The sequence below is a fragment of the Salmo salar genome, chromosome 25, assembly GCF_965601325.2.
Source record: "Salmo salar chromosome 25, fSalSal1, whole genome shotgun sequence".
NCBI classification, from domain to species: domain Eukaryota; kingdom Metazoa; phylum Chordata; class Actinopteri; order Salmoniformes; family Salmonidae; genus Salmo; species Salmo salar.
The window spans coordinates 40,403,525-40,428,763 of NC_138315.1; the positions used below are offsets into that span (position 1 = coordinate 40,403,525).

General features: G+C 43.6%; 2 protein-coding genes across 4 annotated transcripts in view; both read left to right on the forward strand.

The window, feature by feature from the left end:
- Window positions 1-1,145: 1,145 nt before the first annotated feature.
- LOC106586783 (thioredoxin domain-containing protein 9) lies at window positions 1,146-4,835 on the forward strand. The gene is made up of 5 exons (XM_014174409.3): window positions 1,146-1,256; window positions 2,053-2,278; window positions 3,063-3,181; window positions 3,407-3,661; window positions 4,069-4,835. Exons 2-5 carry the CDS (start codon window positions 2,093-2,095, stop codon window positions 4,187-4,189), a joined length of 681 nt encoding a protein of 226 aa, XP_014029884.1. The 5' UTR covers window positions 1,146-1,256; window positions 2,053-2,092; the 3' UTR covers window positions 4,190-4,835.
- A 7,853-nt stretch (window positions 4,836-12,688) lies between these two features.
- Window positions 12,689-25,239, forward strand: part of LOC106586782 (uncharacterized) — a 30,080-nt gene continuing 17,529 nt past the window's right edge. The window contains exons 1-3 of one of the 3 annotated variants that reach the window (XM_014174407.3): window positions 12,689-12,958; window positions 20,031-20,101; window positions 23,678-23,804. In XM_014174407.3, coding sequence (XP_014029882.3) covers window positions 20,050-20,101; window positions 23,678-23,804 — 179 coding nt within the window. In that variant the 5' untranslated portion in view covers window positions 12,689-12,958; window positions 20,031-20,049. Of the gene's footprint in view, window positions 12,959-19,781; window positions 19,868-20,030; window positions 20,102-23,677; window positions 23,805-25,239 lie in introns of those variants that run through there. The other 2 variants (XM_014174404.3, XM_014174405.3) reach the window with 2 other exon arrangements.

A 25,239-nucleotide genomic window follows, 5' to 3' on the forward strand; every position in this document is an offset into this window, starting at 1 on the left:
TTGCTGCAGGAGGGACTGGTGCACTTCACAAAATAGATGGCATCATGAGGCAGGAAAATTATGTGGATATGTTGAAGCAACATCTCAAGACATCAGTCACGAAGTTAAAGCTTGGTCGCAAATGGGTCTTCCAAATGGACAATGACCCCAAGCATACTTCAAAAGTTGTGGCAAAATGGCTTAAGGACAACAAAGTCAAGGTATTGGAGTGGCCATCACAATGCCCTGACCTCAATCCTATAGAAAATATGTCAGCAGAACTGAAAAAGCGTGTGCGAGCAAGGAGGCCTACAAACCTGACTCAGTTACACCAGCTCTGTCAGGAGGAATGGGCCAACATTCCCCCAAGTTATTGTGGGAAGCTTGTGGAAGGTTACCCGAAACGTTTGACCCAAGTTTAAATTGTTTAAGGCAATGCTACCAAATACTAATTGAGTGTATGTTAACTTCTGACCCACTGGTAATCTGATGAAAGAAATAAAAGCTGAAATATTTCTCTACTATTATTCTGACATTTCACATTCTTTAAATAAAGTGGTGATCCTAACTGACCTAAGACAGGGAATTTTTACTAGGATTACATTTCAGGAACTGTGACACTGAGTTCAAATGTATTTGGCTAAGGTGTATGTAAACTTCCGACTTCAACTGTATGTTGTAAAGACACTGGGTTTATAAGCGCGGATATCGACTCTGCCGCTTGAGTATGTTTTTGGTGCACAGTCGATAGAGCGCTGGACTCCAGGCTTGAAGGCCGAGGGTTCGAGACCTGCTCATGTCATTACTATATATATATATATATATATATATATATATATATATAGATATATATATATATATATAGATATAGCAATCTGTAAAAAAAAATAAAAAACATGTAACTGTTGTGTACGCTCGTTTGTTTGGTGTGCAGGCTGGATAACGTTCTTGTCACTAGCTAGCTAGCCAACTTCAGCTAACTCAGTCAAGTGCAACATTGAACCTGGAATGACAGTACACTAGTTGCATTTACGTTTGTTTCAGCTTTTTCACCTATTGGCATTTATTTGTATATGTCCATGATAATGACGTTGATGCGTGATTTCGACTGGTTCAGAAAAAGTACTCGTGTCATCTGGACACAGTTCATCCTTATCCAGCAGGGGGCAGCCTTCTATATAATTCTGATGTCAAATCTTATTCTGTAGAACACTGCGCGCGCTCTGCAAGGTACGACACTGAGCCGGGGTTCTGCCTTTGTGCACGGACCGCTTTTGGTGAGTAGGCTAGCCAGATTGTCAGCTTTGTAGTATTGATCAAGTCATGTGGAAATAATAAATTCAGTCGGCTCTATTAACATAAGTGGTTGCTCTTTGTTGTAATCTTGTAGCTTCAGTGTCTGGGCAACTTGGTCGTTTTTGACAGGTCGCTAACGTTAGCTAGTTTGCTAGCTACCTAGCGTTCTCTGACCACGCAGTTGTTAGCCTAGCTAACAGCCCTACCTTGATGTAACTAGCGAGCTAGGCTAAAACGACGCCAGTGATTGTTCCTTTGTTCATTTTTGACCTATATATCTCTACTTTGTCTGAAAGCTGATACGATTCATAGTAGGCTAACAAACATCTGACATCTCTTGTTCAATTGGGACTTTTGTCTTTGGCTAACGTTAGCTTTCTTGCTAATTAACGTTAGCTAACAGATAATGGTAATTTGTTAGCGATAGGTGGGGAATTAAATAGCAGAACTTTCAAAATAGTTAACCAACGTTACTGTTAAATTGTATCTTGTAAGACTAAGTAGTTGGATAACTTTCTAAAGGAGAATAACTTAAGCTGGTTAACTAGTTAGCTAGTAGCTGTAGTTTAGTAACCCCTCGAGTTGAGTTTACTACGCCAGATAGTTACATTAGCTAACGAAAATTACTAGCTATCCAACTTTGGTTGTTTGATTTAAAACATCAGTGTGTAGTTATTAGCTAGTTGGCTTAATCGTTGGTCCAACCATTGCATTTCAGAGATAGAAATTCAATCTATAAAATTGTCTCTGACGCTCACTCACCCCCCCATCCCTCAGGAATAGAGTGATTGTGACAGAAGTTTCTAAGCTTTTCATCATGGCGAGTCAGTCGATGGAGATCATGGCCAAAGCGCTGGAGCAGCAAGTGCTGCAGTCAGCCAGGATGGTGGAGGAGCAGTTGGACAAAGAGCTGGGGAAGCTGGAGCGCATGGATGACGACGAGATGGAAAAGCTGAAGGAGAGGAGGATGGAGGCCCTAAAGAAATCCCAGAAACAGAAGCAGGTAGGTGGAAAAGCCTGAGGATCGCAATATGGTGGATGCCTAACAAGCATTTGCTTTAGTCCATCAACTTACACTGTGGACACCTGCTCATCGAACATCTCATTCCAAAATCATGGGCATTAATATGGAGTTGGTCCCCCCCTTTGCTACTATAACAGCCTCCACTCTTCTGTGAAGGCTTTCCACTAGATGTTGGAACTTTGCTGCAGGGACTTGCTTCCATCCAGCCACAAGCATTAGTGAGGTCGGGCACTGATTTTGGGTGATTAGGCCTGACTCGTAGTCGGCTTCCCAATTCATCCCAAAGGTGTTCGATGGGGTTGAGGTCAAGGCTCTGTGCAGGCCAGTCAAGTTCTAATACACCGATCTTGACAAACCATTTCTGTATGGACCTGGCTTTGTGCACGGGGGAGTTCTGCTGAAACAGGAAAGGGCCTTCCCCAAACTGTTGCCACAAAGTTGGAAGCACAGAATCTACGGGGCCGAACCATGAAAAACAGCCCCAGACCATTACCCCGGGCAGCTCGACAAGGGCAGAAATTTGACGTACTGACTTGTTGGAAAGGTGGCATCCTATATGGTGCCATGTTAAGTCACTGAGGTCTTCATTAAGGCCAATGTTTGTCTATGGAGATTGCATGGCAGTGTAGACTATTTTATACACCTATCGCAACAGGTGTGGCTGAAATAGCAGAATCCATATATTTTGAAGCTGTCCACATACTTTTGTGTGTATCATACCAGTAACATCTCATCATAGTGTCTGTGTGCTCTGTCCCATAAGGAGTGGCTGTCTAAAGGGCATGGGGAGTATAAGGAAATCCCCAGTGAGAAAGATTTCTTCCCAGAGGTGAAGGAGAGCAATCGTGTGGTCTGCCATTTCTACAGAGACTCCACCTTCAGGTTGGCAACACAGCAATGTTTCCCCCTCTTCCTGTTTTTCTTGTGCCATTCCAGGCCGCAAACCTTTTTACTGCTGCTAATGAATTGAGCCCCGCTCCGGAGTGAGCTTACCCTCCCAAAATCCCTAAGAAAAGGATTAGAAAGGGATTTATTACCCAGTAAACCTTAATTGCAGCTTCTACCAGGAGCTTAACCCTGCTGTCTCCTCCCCCCTGCCTTATAAAGATGCAAGATCCTGGACAAGCACCTGGTCATCCTGGCCAAGAAGCACCTGGAGACTAAGTTCATCAAGCTGAATGTGGAGAAGGCGCCGTTCCTGACAGAGAGGCTGCGGATCAAGGTGATTCCCACGCTGGCGCTGGTTAAGGACGGGAAGACCAAGGATTACGTGGTGGGATTCACCGACCTGGGGAACACGGACGAGTTCACTACAGAGGTGCTGGAGTGGAGATTGGGCTGCTCTGACGTCATCAACTACAGGTACAGACGGGTGTGATTTCCTACAGATGATCACACCTCTAGCTAGAAAGATGATCCGTCTAGGTATTTCCTGTCAAGCATGAGGCCATTGGTTCATGTGTGAAGGAATAGAAAGCCTTACCTGTTCATGCACAACCACATGCTGATTAGTCTTATTAAATGTATTCTAGATAGCATGCTAGCAAATACCCATAGACTACCAGTCATTGTGCTAACGCTAGTTAGGATGGCTCACAAAACTACCTCTTCAACTTCCTTCATACTGGACAGAGACATAAATGGTGCATATAGACACAAAAGGCCACCTGATTCTGTGGAAGTAGATAAAGAGACTCATTGCCAAAATCTCAAAGTATCCCTTTAAATCCTACATCATAACACCCCTCTACCCTTGTCTTCTCCTCCAGTGGTAACCTAATGGAGCCCCCCACCCTGACACAGAAATCTGGTTCAAAGTTCACCAAGGTGGAGAAGAAGACCATCAGAGGGAGAGGACACGATTCAGACTCTGGTTCTGAAGATGACTAGAAGACTGTCAGCCTTCAACCTCTGTCTCTCAGGGCTAATACCCACAATAACTGGCAGAACCATCTCCTCCAGTTTTATCCATTTCCTTCTCCCCCTTCTGTAATTTCATTATTTATTATAGTCTTCCATGCTTTAGTTTTCCATTTATTTTATGGATGAAATTCTCACTTATTTTGTTTGGACTTTAAATCATATTTTAGTTCATTTATATTTGACTGGCAAGTAAAAGGAGGATTCCTGTCTGAGCCACTGAACTCTTTCTGCTCTGACTGGCTCCCCTTGAAATGGTTCTGTGCAGAAATGTTTGATTTGATTCCAATTTGAAGTCTAAAACCTGACCTTCAGCCATGATGCAGTTACCCTGATCATAACAGATTTGATTCTAATTTATGGACTTGCATTTTTTAACAAAGAACCATCCTTACGAACAGTGAAGCTTGCTACATTAACATCGATCCATGTCATTTGCCTTTGTTGAACCGATGTGTGGGCGAACTCAACCAGCGGTTCAGTAGCAACAACCAAGTGCCAGCTTTATTCCACAACCTCCATCCTCCTTCCAGTCTTGTCAGTGTGTGACGGTAGCACAGGTTTGAGGTTTTCTATAAAAAATTAGCTTGATCTTAATAAAATAAGCTGATCATCACTGGCGCTTTGTTGCATTTCCCTCTGACTTTTGATTCATGTTTTTGTTTGAAATATAAGAGGGGTGGTATAGACAGACAGGTTTCAGTCCAGGTCTAGATTGAACACATGTACAGGGATTTCACTGAGTCATTTGAATTATGGATTTTTGATAGGCCAGACAAACTACTTGTTGACAGCCTTACTGTCCTACATGTTTGAGGTGTCGTATGATCAGCTGTTCAGGTAGGTGTCTGCCACGTCTTCCTCAGTAGGGAGACCATGGGGTGGCTGGATCCTAGACAGACAGAACGAGGGAGGAGAGATGCAAGTGGGATCAATGGTATTCTGGAATGAATGTGGTTATACACTAAACAAAAATATAAATGCAACAATTCCTTAGATTGCACAAAAGGAAATCAATCAATTTAAATTCAGTTGGCCCTAATATGTATTTCACAAGACTGGGAATACAGATAACACATTTTTTTTTTAAAGGGGGCGTGGATCAGAAAACCAACATGGGGTGGTGCGTTATCATGCTGAAACATGAGGTGATTGTGGGGGGTGAATGGCACGACAATGGGCCTCAGTATCTCGTCACAGTATCTGCACTCAAATTGCCATCGATAAAATTGTGTTCTGTAGTTTGCCTGTCCGTACCATAACTCTGTTCACAATGTTGACATCAGCAAACCACTCGCCCACACAACGCCATACACACGGTCTGTCATCTGCCTGGTACAGTTGAAACCTGGATTCATCCATGAAGAGTACACTTCTCCAGCGTGCCAGTGGCCATTGAAGGTGATCATTTGCCCACTGAAGTTGGTTACAACTCTGAACTGCAGGCAGATCAAGACCCTGGTGAGGACGACGAGCAAGCATATGAGCTTCCCTGAGACGCTTTCTGCAGAAATTCTTTGGTTGTGCAAACCCAAAGTTCCATCAGCTGTCCGGTGGCTCATCTCAGAACATCCTACAGGTGAAAAGGCTGGATGTGGAGGTCCTGGGTTGGCATGATTACACGTGGTCTGCATTTGTGAGGCCAGTTGGACGTACTGCCAAATTCTCTAAAAGGCAGTTGAAGGCAGCTTATGGTAGAGAAATTAACATTAAATTCTCTGACAACAGCTCTGGTGGACATTCCTGCAGTCAGCATGCCAATTGCACGCTCCCTCATAACTTGAGACATCTGTGGCATTTTGTGACAAAACTGCACATTTTAGAGTGGCCTTTTATTTGTCCCCAGCACAAGGTGCACCTGTGTAACAATCATGCTGTTTAATCAACTTCATGGTATGCCACACCTGTCAGGTGGATTAATTATCTTGGAAAAGGACAAATGCTCACCAACATGGATATAAACAAATGTGTGCACAAAATTTGAGAGAAGTAACATTTGTGCATATGGAATATTTATGGGACATTTTATTTCAGCTCATGAAACATGGGACCAACACTTCACATGTTGTGTTTATATTTTTGTTCTGTAGTTTTCAGAATCAAATAACCAGAAGGTATACAGCAGCATATACTTCACAGGAATTAAATGTTATGTTAGCCCTACACTAACAAAGTAATAACTTAGGTCTTATCGCACAAGATACTTGATACATTTCAGCTGGTTGTTGACTGAAGGAATGTTCTTGTGAATTACAGGTACACTATGTATGCCTGAGTAGAGAAAGAGCAATGAAAAATCACAGTGGTGGAAAAAGTACCCAATTGTCATATTTCAGTAAAGGATACCTTAATAGAAAATTACTGAAGTAAAGGTCACCCAGTAAAAAAGTACTTGAGTAAAAGTCTAAAAGTATTTGGTTTTAAATATACTTAAGTATCAAAAGTACATGTAATTGTTAAAATATATTCAAGTATAATTTCAAATTCCTTATATTAAGCAAACCAGACAGCACCATTTTCTTTTTTTAATTTATGCATAGGGAAAATGTATGGAGTAAAAATTACATTATTTTCTTTAGGAATGTAGTGGAATAAAATATGTCAAAAATATAAATAGTAAAGTACAGATACAGTGTATTCAGACCACTTCCCTTTTCCACGTTATGTTACAGCCTTATTCTAAAATGTATTAAATTAAAAAAATGTCCTCAATCTACACACAATACCCCATAAAGACAAAGTGAAAACAGGTCTTTGAATTTTTAGCAAATTTATAAAAATCAAATAAACTTCACATTTACATAAGTATTCAGACCCTTTGCTCTGAGACTTGAAACTGAGCTCAGATGCATCCTGTTTCCATTGATTATCCTTGAGATGTTTCTATACCTTGGGAGTCCAACTGTGGTAAATTCAATTGATTGGACATGATTTGGAAAGGCACACACCTGTCTATATAAGGTCCCACAGTTGACAGTGCATGTCAGAGCAAAAACCAAGCCATGAGGTTGAAGGAATTGTCTGTAGAGCTCAGAGACAGGATTGTGTCAAGGCACAGAACTGGGGAAGGGTACCAAAAAAAAATCTTCAGCATTGAAGGTCCCCAAGAACACATGTCCCTGACATCCTTGGAGAGCTCTTTGGTCTTGGCCATGGTGGAGAGTTTGGAATCTGATTGATTGATTGCTTCTGTGGACAGGTGTCTTTTATACAGGTAACAAACTGAGATTAGGAGCACTCCCTGTAAGAGTGTGCTCCTAATCTCAGCTCGTTACCTTTATAAAAGACACCTGGGAGCCAGAAATCTTTCTGATTGAGAGGGGGTCAAATACTTATGGCAGGACCAGTGGAATAGAGATACAGTGGGGGGGGGGGGGGAGTATTTGATCCCCTGCTGATTTTGTACGTAGGTTTAATGGTAGGTTTAATGGTAGGTTTATTTGAACAGTGAGAGACAGAATAACAACAAAAATATCCAGAAAAACGCATGTCAGAAATGTTATAAATTGATTTGCATTTTAATGAGGAAAATAAGTATTTGACACCTTCTCAATCAGCAAGATTTCTGGCTCTCAGGTGTCTTTTATACAGGTAACGAGCTGAGATTAGGAGCACACTCTTAAAGGGAGTGCTCCTAACCGCAGCTTGCTACCTGTAAAAAAGACACCTGTCCACAGAAGCAATCAATCAATCAGATTCCAAACTCTCCACCATGGCCAAGACCAAAGAGCTCTCCAAGGATGTCAGGGACAAGATTGTAGACCTACACAAGGCTGGAATGGGCTACAAGACCATCGCCAAGCAGCATGGTGAGAAGGTGACAACATTTGGTGCGATTATTCGCAAATGGAAGAAACACAAAAGAACTGTCAATATCCCTCGGCCCGGGGCTCCATGCAAGATCTCACCTCGTGGAGTTGCAATGATCATGAGAACGGTGAGGAATCAGCCCAGGACTATACGGGAGGATCTTGTCAATGATCTCAAGGCAGCTGGGACCATAGTCACCAAGAAAACAATTGGTAACACACTACGCCGTGAAGGACTGAAATCCCGCAGCCCCCGCATGGTCCCCCTGCTCAAGAATACATATACATGCCCGTCTGAAGTTTGCCAATGAACATCTGAATGACTCAGAGGACAACTGGTGAAAGTGTTGTGGTCAGATGAGACCAAAATGGAGCTCTTTGACATCAACTCAACTCGCCGTGTTTGGAGGAGGAGGAATGCTGCCTATGACCCCAAGAACACCATCTCCACCGTCAAACATGGAGGTGGAAACATTATGCTTTGGGGGTGTTTTTCTGCTAAGGGGACAGGACAACTTCACCGCATCAAAGGGATGATGGACGGGGCCATGTACCGTCAAATCTTGGGTGTGAACCTCCTTCCCTCAGCCAGGGCATTGAAAATGGGTCGTGGATGGGTATTCCAGCATGACAATGACCCAAAACACACGGCCAAGGCAACAAAGGAGTGGCTCAAGAAGAAGCACATTAAGGTCCTGGAGTGGCCTAGCCAGTCTCCAGATCTTAATCTCATAGAAAATCTGTGGAGGGAGCTGAAGGTTTGAGTTGCCAAACGTCAGCCTCGAAACCTTAATGACTTGGAGAAGATCTGCAAAGAGGAGTGGGACAAAATCCCTCCTGAGATGTGTGCAAACCTGGTGGCCAACTACAAGAAACATCTGACCTCTGTGATTGCCAACAAGGGTTTTGCCACCAAGTACTAAGTCATGTTTTGCAGAGGGGTCAAATAGTTATTTCCAGTAACATACAGTGCCTTGCAAAAGTATTCATCCCCCTTGCCATTTTTCCTATTTTGTTGCATTACAACCTGTAATTTAAATGTATTGTTATTTGGATTTTATGTAATGGACATACACAAAATAGTCCAAATTGGTGAAGTGAAATGGAAAAAATAACAAAAAAATTCTTAAAAATAAAAAGCGGAAAAGTTATGCATCCATATGTATTCACCCCCTTTGCTATGAAGCCCATAAATAAGATCTGGTGCAACCAATTACCTTCAGAAGTCACATAATTAGTTAGATTGCACACAGGTGGACTTTATTTAACTGTCACATGATCTCAGTACATATACACCTGTTCTGAAAGGCCCCAGAGTCCGCAATACCACTAAGCAAGGGGCACCACCAAGCAAGCGGTACCATGAAGACCAAGGAGCTCTCCAAACAGGTCAGGGACAAAGTTGTGGAGAAGTACAGATCAGGGTTGGGTTATAAAAACATATCAGAAACTTTGAACATCCCACGGAGCACCATTAAATCCATTATTAAAATATGGAAAGAATATGGCACCACAACAAACCTGCTAAGAGAGGGCCACCCAAACTCACGGACCAGGCAAGAAGGGCATTAATCAGAGAGGCAACAAAGAGACCAAAGATAACCCTGGAGGAGCTGCAAAGCTCCACAGCGGTGATTGGAGTATCTGTCCATTGGACCACTTTAAGCCGTGCACTCCACAGAGCTGGGATTTATGGAAGAGTGGCCAGAAAAAAGCAATATTTTAATGAATAAAATAAGCAAACACATTTGGTGTTCGCCAAAAGGCATGTTGGAGACACCCCAAACATATGGAAGAAGGAACTCTGGTCAGATGAGACTAAAATTGAGCTTTTTGGCCATCAACGAAAACGCTGTGTCTGGCGAAAAAGCAACAACCCACATCATCTCGAGAACACCATCCCCACAGTGAAGCGTGGTAGCAGCATCATCCTGTGGGGATGTTTTTCATCGGCAGGGACTGAGAACCTGGTCAGAATTGAAGGAATGATGGATGGCGCTAAATACAGGGAAATTCTTGAGGGGAAACCTGTTTCAGTCTTCCAGAGATTTGAGACTGGGACAGAGGTTCACCTTCCAGCAAGACAATGACCCTAAACATACTGCTAAAGCAACACTCAGAGTGGTTTAAGGGGAAACATTTAAATGTCTTGGAATGGCCTAGTCAAAGCCCTGACCTCAATCCAACTGAGAATCTGTGGTATGACTTGAAGATTGCTGTACACCAGCGGAACCCATCCAATTTGAAGGATCTGGAACAGTTTTGCCTTGAAGAATGGGCAAAAATCCCAGTAGCTAGATGTGAAAAGCTTATAGAGACATACCCCAAGAGTCTTGCAGCTGTAATTGCTGCAAAGGTAGCGCTACAAAGTATTGACTTTTGGGGGGTAAATAGTTATGCACGCTCAAGTTTTCAGTTTTTTTGGTCTTATTTCTTGTTTGTTCCACAGAAAAAAATATTTTGCATCTTCAAAATGGTAGGCATGTTGTGTAAATCAAATGATACAACCCCCCAAAAAATCTATTTTAATTCCAGGTTGTAAGGCAACAAAATAGGAAAAATGCCAAGGGGGGTGAATACTTTCACAAGCCACTGTATATATCTTGTGGCTCCATTTGTGTTCTTTAGGGCTGTTGCACAGTTATAAACCTATTCCCAATGCCAAGTCTCTCATGAGTTGTTTCCCTGATCCACTTGTGTGTTTTGTGTGTGTGTGAGAGTGTGTGTGTGTGTGTGTGTGTGTGTGTGTGTGTGTGTGTGTGTGTGTGTGTGTGTGTGTTTGTGTGTGTGTTGCAGGGGGATAATTCCTCCCAGTAGACCAGTGCCCTGTCAGAGCTCAAGCAGAGTCTACAGAACCAAGGTGTGTGTCTGTTATGGTGTGTGTGTCTGCCAGGGTGTGTGTTGGACCTCCAGTACTCCACTTTTCACATTGGGAGATCAGGTATACCATACATTTCAATCAATCAATTTCCACACCCAGGACGCACGTGCATGGCTTGGCAATATAGCCTAGCATCAGTGGCTTAGGTCGAATTAGCTCTTTAATGGGCCATTTGGCACATGCACATTATATAATCTTTGCTTTAATGTTGGTTATAAACATGATCATGATCCCCTAAGGTTTGACAATGGATGGATCATCAAGATAGGAAGAGGACTGGATTACTTTAAGAAACCAAAGATCAGACTTCAACCATGGATCGTTCTCTCCTCTTTGTTCAGTCTTCAATTTATGTAGTCACTGATACTGACCGATCAAATCATACATCAAAGAAAAGATATAGGAACCAAGGAATAATAATCCAGTCAGTCTTTGTTCAAAGTCAGTATTTAAACAGCATTTTTCCTATTTTTCTCTCCCATAGGGTGGTTTCTCCATCGTCTACTGTGAATATGACCTGAGGCAGTGCCAGGAGACCACAGTGGATATCTTTCACACCAAGCACACTAAGACACTATGACACCTAAAGAACTGGAGTACATGGCTATGCTCCAATGAACACACTAGTATACCACTTAGAATGCATGCTCAATTCATTACTCCACTCTAAGTGATATGCAACTGTGGATATGCCTGTTGAAACCGTCTCTCTCTCTCTCTCTTATAAAATAAACACCAAGTGCATTTTTAGGTTTACAGTGATCAATCATAAAGTTTGGTCTGGCCAAGCCGGGCTGTTGTTTGGGGGTCCTGTTGTTTGGGGGTCCTTGCTAATTACGTGTATCAAGAACATTGTTATTTCACTTTGACCAGAATGTCACGACTTCCACCGAGGTCGGTCCCTCTCCTTGTTCGGGCGGCGTTCGGCGGTCGACGTCACCGGTCTTCTCGCCATCGCTGAGCCATCTTTCATTTTCCATTGGTTTTGTCTTTATTTTCTACACACCTGGTTTTCATTCCCCAATTCCATGTTCATGTATTTAACCCTCTGTTTCCCCCATGTTTGTTGTGCGTGATTGTTTATATGTTCATTTAGGTTCATGATGGCTGGTATTTCGACGGGTGCTGTTTTCACCCGTGCGTAATATATTTACCGTTTGTATTTGGTCAAGTGTATTTGTTTACCTTGTGCCTTTATTTTTTTAGTAAAGTACGTTGCTCACTCATTTCGCTCTCCTGCACCTGACTTGATGCACCAGCTACACTCACCTTTTGACACAGAATGGTTCATGGTGGACCCGAAAGTTAGTTTGGTCATTTTGGGGTAACATCTATGAGCTGTACTTTTAACTTGTGTCTGTTCTTAACCCGTTTTTTTTATTTTATTTTTTATATTCATATTCATTAAAAGTGTACGTATAATTTAGAATTTTCCGAGTTTCTTGAAACTGATTGTTCTTGTCAATTTGTGAAAGTACATGGCGCCAGCTAGTGGACATTGAAGTTCGTTCACTTTATAATAATCCTAAAATATTATAATTACATTTACATTTAAGTATATGGTATTTTAGATTAATGGGTAGCCAAAATACAATCCCTAGGCTTTAACGTATCGTAATTTAATACCCTTAACACTTTAATTATTTCATTATTTACACTAGTGGTTTGACTGGTGGATTTGATCCGTTTGAATTGTAAAGTCTGTCTGTAATGCCTTTTTCGTTACGTCGGACCCAAGTGAGACTAGCTGCTGCCATTTGGGATCCTAATAAATGAACAAAACACACTTTATTAAATGTTTTTGTCCTCGACGCTCTGATTAGACGTTATCTTTTCAGTAGAGGAAGGGTTAAAATCCTTGCGTTAGGACTGGATGATAGTAAACCTCCGACAGAGGACAGCAGTGGTAGCTCGACAGCGGTACTATATTCCATATCCTCGAAGTGTAGGTAGCCTACGTTACGAACTGACAGCTGTGAGCTCCCATCCACGCTCCGGAATAATATGACATTTGGATAATTCTCCTTCAACATTAGCTACGTTGGTACAGTAAGTATTATAACATGTTTCGTTGCCATAATATATCAATTCATTAACTCTGTAAAGAAAAACGTACTTTGTCACAAACTGTATGTATTCATCCTATTCATATAGACTACAGAATAGTCATCCCCAGAAGAATGACCTTCTCGGGTTTCATGACTTTACCACTACCATATGGGTGACTTTCAGCAAGGGGAGCTGAACAGTCTAGACATTGATCTCAATTTGCATTCATGAAAACTCGTAGAAATGTCAAAGTAAAATGAGCAATAAAGACTGTTAGACTTGTAGTACATAGCCAACATATATCATTACTTCATTTAATATGTGTATATTGGGGAGGGGGGAGGGGGGGGGGGGGGGTGTAGTTTCACGCTCGACTCTTCATTAGAAAACATTTGTTTGAATTAAATAAATATCCGCATGAGTTCCCGCAGGGATCGGATTAAAATCTATCTATAATCGGCCTTAATCTCGATATATGCGGTCCTCATCTGGGTTCTGCAATGAAGAGAATATCATCCCACTGAAAATACCGCAAATCTTTGAATGACAGATGAGAGTCATCGTTGACTTTGATCAGGGAGAGAGAGCAGGGGCAATGACGGTTTACATTAATTTTCTCTGCTCCTCGACAGGTCAATGGATAGGGGATCATGTTCTTTCTGTATATGAAGTAGCCGACAGTCTCTCTGTAGCCGACAGTCTCTCAGTAGTCTAAAGTCTCTCAGTAGTCTACAGTCTCTCAGTAGTCTACAGTCTCTCAGTAGTCTACAGTCTCTCAGTAGCCTACAGTCTCTCAGTAACCAACAGTCTCTCAGTAGTCTACAGTCTCTCAGTAACCAACAGTCTCTCAGTAGCCTACGGTCTCTCAGTAGCCTACGGTCTCTCAGTAGCCTACGGTCTCTCAGTAGCCTACGGTCTCTCAGTAGCCTACGGTCTCTCAGTAGCCGACGGTCTCTCAGTAGCCGACGGTCTCTCAGTAACCGACAGTCTCTCAGTAACCGACAGTCTCTCAGTAGCCGACAGTCTCTCAGTAGCCGACAGTCTCTCAGTAGCCTACCGTCTCTCAGTAGCCTACCGTCTCTCAGTAGCCTACCGTCTCTCAGTAGCCTACAGTCTCTCAGTAGCCAACAGTCTCTCAGTAGCCTACAGTCTCTCAGTAGCCGACAGTCTCTCAGTAGCCTACAGTCTCTCAGTAACCTACAGTCTCTCAGTAGCCTACCGTCTCTCAGTAGCCTACCGTCTCTCAGTAGCCTACCGTCTCTCAGTAGCCTACAGTCTCTCAGTAGCCTACCGTCTCTCAGTAGCCTACCGTCTCTCAGTAGCCTACCGTCTCTCAGTAGCCTACCGTCTCTCAGTAGCCTACCGTCTCTCAGTAGCCGACAGTCTCTCAGTAGCCGACAGTCTCTCAGTAGCCGACAGTCTCTCAGTAACCTACAGTCTCTCAGTAACCTACAGTCTCTCCGTAGCTGACAGTCTCTCAGCCTACATTCTCTCAGTAGCCTACAGTCTCTCAGTAGCCGACAGTCTCTCAGTAGCCGACAGTCTCTCAGTAGCCGACAGTCTCTCAGTAGCCGACAGTCTCTCAGTAGCCTACAGTCTCTCAGTAGCCTACAGTCTCTCAGTAGCCTACCGTCTCTCAGTAGCCTACCGTCTCTCAGTAGCCTACAGTCTCTCAGTAGCCTACAGTCTCTCAGTAGCCTACAGTCTCTCAGTAGCCTACAGTCTCTCAGTAACATATGCCCTAGATGAGATGCAAAATAGGTAATTCTATAGGAGGTAATTTATGATCACAATGGCAGATTTGCTTCATTCACGTGATCTACTACCAAGATGTGGCCCACTCCACCCACCATGGTGTAGTTCATTTTCTTTCTGACAGCCAATACACCTAAATGCTTAGTAAATCAAATGGAGATTAGAAAAGTATGTTGCTGGATGTCAGATCCAGTATTATCAGTTAATTGGGATGATACAGTAGACTGTGGAGTGATGGACCATGATTCAGTAGACTATGGAGTGATGGACGATGATACAGTAGACTGTGGAGTGATGGACGATGATACAGTAGACTGTGGAGTGATGGACGATGATACAGTAGACTGTGGAGTGATGGACGATGATACAGTAGACTGTGGAGTGATGGACGATGATACAGTAGACTGTGGAGTGATGGACCATGATACAGTAGACTGTGGAGTGATGGACCATGATACAGTAGACTGTGGAGTGATGGACCATGATACAGTAGACTGTGGAGTGATGGACCATGATACAGTAGACTGTGGAGTGATGGACCATGATACAGTAGACTGTGGAGTGATGGACGATGATACAGTAGACTGTGGAGTGATGGACCATGATACAGTAGACTGTGGAGTGATGGACCATGATACAGTAGACTGTGGAGTGATGGACCATGATACAGTAGACTGTGGAGTGATGGACGATGATACAGTAGACTGTGGAGTGATGGACCATGATACAGTAGACTGTGGAGTGATGGACCATGATACAGTAGACTGTGGAGTGATGGACCATGATACAGTAGACTGTGGAGTGATGGACCATGATACAGTAGACTGTGGAGTGATGGACCATGATACAGTAGACTGTGGAGTGATGGACGATGTTACAGTAGACTGTGGAGTGATGGACCATGATACAGTAGACTGTGGAGTGATGGACCAGATACAGTAGACTGTGGAGTGATGGACCATGATACAGTAGACTGTGGAGTGATGGACGATGATACAGTAGACTGTGGAGTGATGGACGATGATACAGTAGACTGTGGAGTGATGGACCATGATACAGTAGACTGTGGAGTGATGGACCAGATACAGTAGACTGTGGAGTGATGGACCATGATACAGTAGACTGTGGAGTGATGGACCATGATACTGTGGAGTGATGGACCATGATACAGTAGACTGTGGAGTGATGGACGATGATACAGTAGACTGTGGAGTGATGGACGATGTTACAGTAGACTGTGGAGTGATGGACGATGATACAGTAGACTGTGGAGTGATGGACAATGATACAGTAGACTGTGGAGTGATGGACGATGATACAGTAGACTGTGGAGTGATGGACCATGATACAGTAGACTGTGGAGTGATGGACCATGATACAGTAGACTGTGGAGTGATGGACCTTGATACAGTAGACTGTGGAGTGATGGACCTTGATACAGTAGACTGTGGAGTGATGGACCATGATACAGTAGACTGTGGAGTGATGGACCTTGATACAGTAGACTGTGGAGTGATGGACCATGATACAGTAGACTGCGGAGTGATGGACGATGATAGATCTGGGTCTGGGATGTTGGAAGTGGTCCAAATATCACAGCTGAGAGTTCATCCTGGTGGGAGCAGAGTGAAACAGAGAGGGATTTACTCACCATATGACTCTGGACAACGCAGATCAGAGGAGGCTGGGGGGAGGAGCTATAGGAGGACGGGATCATTGTTATGGCTGGATTGGAATAAATGGAACGGAGTCAAACGTAGTTTCCATATGTGTAATGTGTTTGATACCGTTCCATTTATTCCATTTCACCCATTATAATTAGCCCATCCTCCAATAGGTCATCCCACCAGCCTCCTCTGACGCAGATGTAGTGTAAGCTATATTTCTGGACCAAGCTGTTCACCAAACCATCCAGAAACCATCCAGAAACAGAGAATAGCTAGGTAATAATATAGAATACCTCTCCTCTCCTTTCCTTCCCTCGCATCTCCTCTCATCGCCTCGCCTCGCCTTGCCTTGCCTCTTCTCCCAACACAGTGGCTTGGCCACTCACTAATATGGCCTGTGCTTACTGTAACAGTAACTGACACACTAGACCAAACAGTTTTATCACGTCCAAAAGATCACACATGCAGGAGTTCTGAGTGACTGAGCATGGACATGCAAATCCCCATCACATCCATTTATTGTCCCAGCTATAACACCAGTTCCAGCCGGTTAAATCTCCCACAAGCTCCATTGTTCATTTACATTTCTGCACCTGTAGAAGTTATATCAATAACCCCTAGCAAATGAGGTGGGGCATGAGGTGGGGCATGAGGTGGGACATGAGGTGGGACATGAGGTGGGACATGAGGTGGGGCATGAGGTGGGGCATGAGGTGTTGATGATTCTAGAGCAGTGAACTTCAAACTCAGCTGAAAGCGCCTCATTGTTAACAGTTAACAACGCCTTCAACAACTCTCCATATCCATACACACACTCACACAAACACCTCTTCGACACACCCCCCTTTGTCTGAGTGCATTGTGGTCTAGTGGTGGTAATGTGTAAATGAGTCCATCAGCAGTAGTGCCTGTCCTCTTTCCAACTATCTTACACTCCACCTGAGCTCAAAGGTTTATTGGCACTAAGACTTTTACCTTGACCTAGTCGTGAAGAACACACTCCTTCTCCATATGTACCTGGATGAATCACTGTTTACAACTTATAGCACATAGTCAAATGGAACACCAAGATATATTAAGTTAACGTACGCGTGCACACATGCACGCACAAATGAACGCACACCCACAAACGCACCTCTTCGACACACGCGCCTGTGTCTGTGCAATGTGGCCTAGTGGTGATAATGTGTAAATGATTCCATCTGCAGTAGTGCCTGTCCTCTTTCCAGCTGCAGCTGTATGTATTACTATCTGTCCTCGTTTCTGGGCCTAAAATCAGGTTAGTCTTTCATAAGGAGCTTAGCGCAGTGGGCCACAGTGTGTTACTGATGTAATAGAGTCTCTGTCTGCTCTCTCTCTCTCATTCTCTCTCTGTCTTTCCTTCTCTCCCCACTCTGCTCTATTTTCTCTCTTTTTGCATATGCTGACCCCGGCATGGATTGACCTTCTCTGTCCCTGCATTTCTCTTTGTTCTTACTGTCTCGCTCCCTCCCTCTCTCTCTTTTATTCTCCCTCTCTCCTTTCACTATGTCCTTATTGTCAGTCTCTCCCTCCCTCCCTTGGGGCGGCAGGTAGCCTAGTGGTTAGAGCGTTGGGCCAGTATCCGAAAGGTTGCTAGATCGATTCCCGAGCTGACAAGGTAAAAGTCTGTCGTTCTGCCCCTAAACAAGGCAGTTAACCCACTGTTCCCCAGTAGGCCGTCATTGTAAATAAGAATTTGTTCTTAACTGACTTGCCTAGTTAAATAAAAATAAAGCAGATGTGGAGGACAGAAGCCTGAGTTTTTTTAAGAAAGGACAAAGAATCCGCTGAGAGGGGAACACAATGCCCCAAGGGATGGTGGGAGGGAGGGATGGCTACAGTGCAGTAAGGGGACTGGTAGTACTGGGTTAGTAAACCCAGAATGTTAGTCCTTGGGCAGAATTGGTTTAGCAACACAGCATTATTTTAAGTATAAAACCTTTAGATGGAGGTGTATTATACAAAGCACTTATTTCTGAAAACTGGCTTCAAGACTATGTTGTCGCAGCATATTGATTTTGGATTACTGTGTCTAATTGACATGCAACAATATGTACACTGTACAGAATGTACAACATCATTTGTGTAAATACTGTGTCTGCAATTAGCCTATATTCTGTGTGTGTCTGTGTGCTTATTTGATCAATATGTGAACACAGTGCTTGTTTATACACTGTGTCTCAGCTAAATTTTGTGTCGCTGGGCCTGGTACATTGGAAATGGGTGATTAATCTGTTGTTGTGGGATTATGGGGCTGTGAAATTGTACAGGGATCGCTATGCAATGTCAATAATCTTTCAGATTATTACCTGTTTCTGGTGCCGCTTTCCTCTGGCTCATTAGATGGCACTCTGAGGAGCTACATGGTGTCTTTAGACACCATTTCTCTCAGGGGCCTTGTGGTACGGATATAGGATCTTACATCATTTGATCACCCAGAAATGCAAACTTGTACTGTATTCAGGGTTTACAAAGGTTAGTAATTTCTACTTTAACATTTCATTTTGACTTCATTTGCACTAACCAAAAATGTATCAACCCCTAAAAAAATGTAAAACAATTATAATACACACAATAATTCACATTTCCTGTTGTTGCAGGATTATTTTCCTGCTTTGAGAAACTGGTCAAATTAAGATCCTACACCTGTATCGCTAGTTGTTCCACATTTGAATCTAACTCTATTTTACACAGTGTATGCAGGCAGCAGCTGTTACAGTGGAGGTGTTCACTGTTTTCCAGTCTGTCTTGAATAGCAACCTATTCCCTAAAGCAGCCCTAATCTAGTGCACCAGATTCTAATAATTAGCTGGTTGATAAACTGAATCAGGTTAGTTACAACTGGGGTTGAAAAGAAAACCTACAGAAGAATAGCTCTCCGGGAACAGGGTTGAAGACCCCTGCCCTAAAGGATATTAAGGGTGACACATTTCCTAGGACTATGCAACAGTGTTTTTAGACTTTCTTTTTTTTACCTTTATTTAACTAGGCAAGTCAGTAAAGAACAAATTCTTATTTACAATGATGGCCTACCGGGGAACAGTGGGTTAACTGCCTAGTTCAGGGGCAGAACAACAGATTTTTACCTTGTCAGCTTGGGGATTGAATCTAGCAACCATTCGGTTACTGGCTCAACGCTCTAACCACTAGGCTACCTGCCGCCCCATAGTCTTCATGAGTTGAGTTGACCTAAGTCTCAAAGGGGACTCAGGAGCAGGCTGAACTTTGCATGTTGCTCCACAGCCTCATGCTGTCTGGCTTATCAGCCTCTGGCCATCAACTAGCAGCTCACATTGTAGACTTCAATACTTCAAAGGCAGAGCCAGGTTATATGGCTGTAATGACCACAGTGGGTGTGCGTTCATACGTGCGTGCGTACGGTAACTTAATATATCTTGGTGTTCCATTTGTCTATCTGCTACTTACCTTTGTGCTCAGGTGGGGTGTGAGATCGTGTTCTGTTCAGGTAGAATGGACATTCTGTTAGATATAACAGATCTGCATCTCTCTTTCTCCTCTGACTGCTGGCTTCTCTCCCTATCTGCTTTCATTTGTTGGTCTGTCTGTATCTATGCTTTATTGTTTTATCTATTCATCCCTTTCTTTCTCTCTCTTTATTCCTCCTGCAGCTGTTGAAAGGAAGGAGTGATGGAGTCTTTCCCAGGAGATGGGGAGGGCAGCCTTGATGACCTTACAGGAGGTGAGGCACTCTGGAAAATGTGCATGATGTTTAGAGACCATGTAAAAGCTGAGTTAGTATACACTAAGTGTGTATCTATCTCTGTCAATCATCTATTCGTGGGTTAGAGAGGGTTAGAGAGGGTTAGAGAGGGTTAGAGTGGGTTAGTGTGTGTTAGTGTGGGTTAGTGTGGGTTAGTGTGGGTTAGTGTGGGTTAGAGTGGGTTAGTGTGGGTTAGTGTGGGTTAGAGTGGGTTAGAGTGGGTTAGTGTGGGTTAGTGTGGGTTAGTGTGTGTTAGAGTGGGTTAGAGTGGGTTAGAGTGGGTTAGAGTGGGTTAGTGTGGGTTAGTGTGGGTTAGTGTGGGTTAGTGTGGGTTAGTGTGGGTTAGAGTGAATAGCGGTAGCTATTTTGTTTCCTGCCGCTTCAATTGAAGGGTGTTGCGCTACTCTTTTGCGGTAAAACAATTTTGCGGTTATTATTAGGACGACAGCTAATGTTGGCTTCAACTTGGCATTCCATACAAATCTATCCATTAAAAAGGGGAACTGGTCACTTTCTCATGATAGAAACGGCGATAGTGAGATTCAAATGGTGAGATTAATGCTACCGCTATTCACTGCTTTATGATGTCTACCTGCGTAGGCCACATAGGCTACAGAAAAATCGCCATGCATCCAAACTATTTAGTCAGGCAATGTCCACATTATTCTCACATATTTCAGAATGTAATAATCATTTGAATATCGATGCATTGGCAAGGCCCAAAAAATGCATTATTCTTAAAGTGATAATGGCAGGTTTCCATCCAATGAATGAAAGACGTTCATGCTAATATTCGAAAATCTGCATAAACCATCCAATATTCATAAAATCGGCACATTTTAAGATTTAAATGTATCACCTTGTACTTTCCCTTCCCTGCGATGTTCATCATCAGTTCTTTCATCTGTAGCCTGATAAACTGTATGCTTCCCCGACGAGTCGTAGTGGGAGTTCATCATCAGTTCTTTCATCTGTAGCCTGATAAACTGTATGCTTCCCCGACGAGTCGTAGCGGGAGTTCATCATCAGTTCTTTCATCTGTAGCCTGATAAACTGTATGCTTCCCCGACGAGTCGTAGCGGGAGTTCATCATCAGTTCTTTCATCTGTAGCCTGATAAACTGTATGCTTCCCCGACGAGTCGTAGCGGGAGTTCATCATCAGTTCTTTCATCTGTAGCCTGATAAACTGTATGCTTCCCCGACGAGTCGTAGCGGGAGTTCATCATCAGTTCTTTCATCTGTAGCCTGATAAACTGTATGCTTCCCCGACGAGTCGTAGCGGGAGTTCATCATCAGTTCTTTCATCTGTAGCCTGATAAACTGTATGCTTCCCCGACGAGTCGTAGCGGGAGTTCATCATCAGTTCTTTCATCTGTAGCCTGATAAACTGTATGCTTCCCCGACGAGTCGTAGCGGGAGTTCATCATCAGTTCTTTCATCTGTAGCCTGATAAACTGTATGCTTCCCCGACGAGTCGTAGCGGGAGTTCATCATCAGTTCTTTCATCTGTAGCCTAATAAACTGTATGCTTCCCCGACGAGTCGTAGTGGGAGTTCATCATCAGTTCTTTCATCTGTAGCCTAACAAACTGTATGCTTCCCCGACGAGTCGTAGTGGGAGTTCATCATCAGTTCTTTCATCTGTAGCCTAACAAACTGTATGCTTCCCCGACGAGTCGTAGTGGGAGTTCATCATCAGTTCTTTCATCTGTAGCCTGATAAACTGTATGCTTCCCCGACAAGTCGTAGCGGGTGTTCATCATCAGTTCTTTCATCTGTAGCCTGATAAACTGTATGCTTCCCCGACGAGTCGTAGTGGGAGTTCATCATCAGTTCTTTCATCTGTAGCCTGATAAACTGTATGCTTCCCCGACGAGTCGTAGCGGGTGTTCATCATCAGTTCTTTCATCTGTAGCCTGATAAACTGTATGCTTCCCCGACGAGTCGTAGTGGGAGTTCATCATCAGTTCTTTCATCTGTAGCCTGATAAACTGTATGCTTCCCCGACGAGTCGTAGTGGGAGTTCATCATCAGTTCTTTCATCTGTAGCCTGATAAACTGTATGCTTCCCCGACGAGTCGTAGTGGGAGTTCATCATCAGTTCTTTCATCTGTAGCCTGATAAACTGTATGCTTCCCCGACGAGTCGTAGTGGGAGTTCATCATCAGTTCTTTCATCTGTAGCCTGACAAACTGTATGCTTCCCCGACGAGTCGTAGTGGGAGTTCATCATCAGTTCTTTCATCTGTAGCCTAACAAACTGTATGCTTCCCCGATGAGTCGTAGCGGGAGTTCATCATCAGTTCTTTCATCTGTAGCCTGATAAACTGTATGCTTCCCCGACGAGTCGTAGTGGGAGTTCATCATCAGTTCTTTCATCTGTAGCCTGATAAACTGTATGCTTCCCCGACGAGTCGTAGTGGGAGTTCATCATCAGTTCTTTCATCTGTAGCCTGATAAACTGTATGCTTCCCCGACGAGTCGTAGTGGGAGTTCATCATCAGTTCTTTCATCTGTAGCCTGATAAACTGTATGCTTCCCCGACGAGTCGTAGCGGGAGTTCATCATCAGTTCTTTCATCTGTAGCCTAATAAACTGTATGCTTCCCCGACGAGTCGTAGTGGGAGTTCATCATCAGTTCTTTCATCTGTAGCCTAACAAACTGTATGCTTCCCCGACGAGTCGTAGCGGGAGTTCATCATCAGTTCTTTCATCTGTAGCCTAATAAACTGTATGCTTCCCCGACGAGTCGTAGCGGGAGGACCACACACCATGTCATCGCGGGACTCCAAGTCTACTTTGATATGATGGTTGTGATATCAATATTTGCGCATAAAAGCATTTCCACCAGCATTTCTCGCATAATTAATTTTACCGGCACAAAAAGATCCCACCTTGTATAGTGTATTTTGTTTTGTTGACATTTGGAAAGTTTAAAGAAATATGTGCTGTTTCCATTACATTTGTTTATTCAAGATTTAGGCTACTTTACTCACATAAAAAGGTTGGATGGAAACCTGGTTAGTGTCACACATTGACCCTATTATTTATAGAAAGACCCATCTGTATTGTTTTACCAGGTAAGTTGACTGAGAACACATTCTCATTTACAGCAACAACCTGGGGAATAGTTACAGGGGAGAGGAGGGGGATGAATGAGCCAATTGTAAACTGGGGATGATTAGGTGGCCATGATGGTATGAGGGCCAGATTGGGAATTTAGCCAGGACACTGGGGTTAACACCCCTACTCTTGCGATAAGTGCCATGGGATCTTTAATGACCTCAGAGAGTCAGGACACCCGTTTAACGTCCCATCCGAAAGACAGCACCCTACACAGGGCAGTGCCAATCACTGCCCTGGGGCATTGGGATATCTTTTTAGACCAGAGGAAAGAGTGCCTCCTACTGGCCCTCCAACACCACTTCCAGCAGCATCTGGTCTCCCATCCAGGGACTGACCAGGACCAACCTTGCTTAGCTTCAGAAGCAAGCCAGCAGTGGGATGCAGGGTGGTATGCTGCTGTATGCGTGCTGTCATGACCTGTGTCCCCTAGGAAAGAGGAAGTCTAAACTGAAGACCCTGAAGATGCGTCTGTTTGGGAGGACCAAGCGAGAGACCAAATTCAGCCAGTCTGCTAGTGATGTCACTGAGGCGGAGGCGCTAGGCTCAGCGGAGAATCTGTAAGTCTGTGTGTATGTGGGGGAGTTGGTGTGTGTGCAGTGGTGGAAAAAGTACTCAATTGTCATACTTAAGTAAAAGTAAAGATACCTTAATAGAAAATAAAAGCAAAAGTCACCCAGTAAAAGTTAAAAAAAAGTATCTGGTTTTAAAATGTACTTAAGTACAATGGTGGAAAAAATACTCAATTGTCATACTTAAGGAAAAGGAAATGCTACACATCAAATTCCTTAATTAGACTGTACAATTTTCTTGTCGTTTTTATTTTTTTATTTACGGACAGACAGGGACACTCAGACATAATTTACAAATGCAGTATTTGTGTTTAGTGAGTCTGCCAGTTCAGAGGCAGTAGGGCTGGCAACGTATTATATTGATAGGTGTGTGAATTGGTCGATATTGCTGTCCTGACCAAGCATTCTAAATGTAGCATGTACTTTTTGGTGTAATACATTACTTAGATAATGGTCTGAATACTTATGTATGAGACTCGAAATTGAGCTCAGGTGCATCCTGTTTCCATTGATCATCCTTGAGATGTTTCTACAACTTGATCCAACTGTGTTAAAGTCAATTTATTGGAAAGGATTTGGAAAGGCACACACCTGTCTATATAAGGTCCCACAGTTGACAGTGCATGTCAGAGCAAAAACCAAGCCATAAGGTCGAAGGAATTGTCCGTAGAGCTACGAGACAGGATTGTGTCGAGGCACAGATCTGGAGAAGGGTACCAAAACATTTCTGCAGCATTGAAGGTACCCAAGAACACAGTGGCCTTCATAATTCTTAAATGGAATAAGTTTGGAACCACCAACACTCTTCCTAGAGCTGGCCGCACGGCCAAACTGAGCAATCGGGGGAGAAGGGCCTTGGTCAGGGAGGTGACCAAGAACCCGATGGTCACTCTGACAGAGCTCTAGAGTTCCTCTGTGGAGATGGAAGAACCTTCCAGAAGGACAACCATCTCTGCAGCACTCCACCAATCACACGGTAGAGTGGCCAGACGGAAGCCACTCCTCAGTAAAAGGCACATGACAGCCCGTTTGGAGTTTGCCAAAAGGCACCTAAAGACTCTCAGACCATTAGAATCAAGATTTTCTGGTCTGATGAAACCAATATTCAACTCTTTGGCCTGAATGCAAAGTGTCATGTCTGTCGGAAACCTGGCACCATCCCTACAGTGAAGCATGGTGGTGGCAGCATCATGCTGTGGGGGTGTTAGTCAGGATCGAGGAAAAGATGAACGGCACAAAGAACAGAGAGGTCCTTGATGAAAACCTGGTCCAGAGCACTCAGGACCTCAGACTGGGGCAAAGGTTCACCTTCCAACAGGACAACGACCCTAAGCACACAGGCAAGACAATGCAGGACTGGCTTCGGGACAAATCTCTGAATGTCCTTGAGTGGCACAGGCAGAGCCCGGACTTGAACCCGATT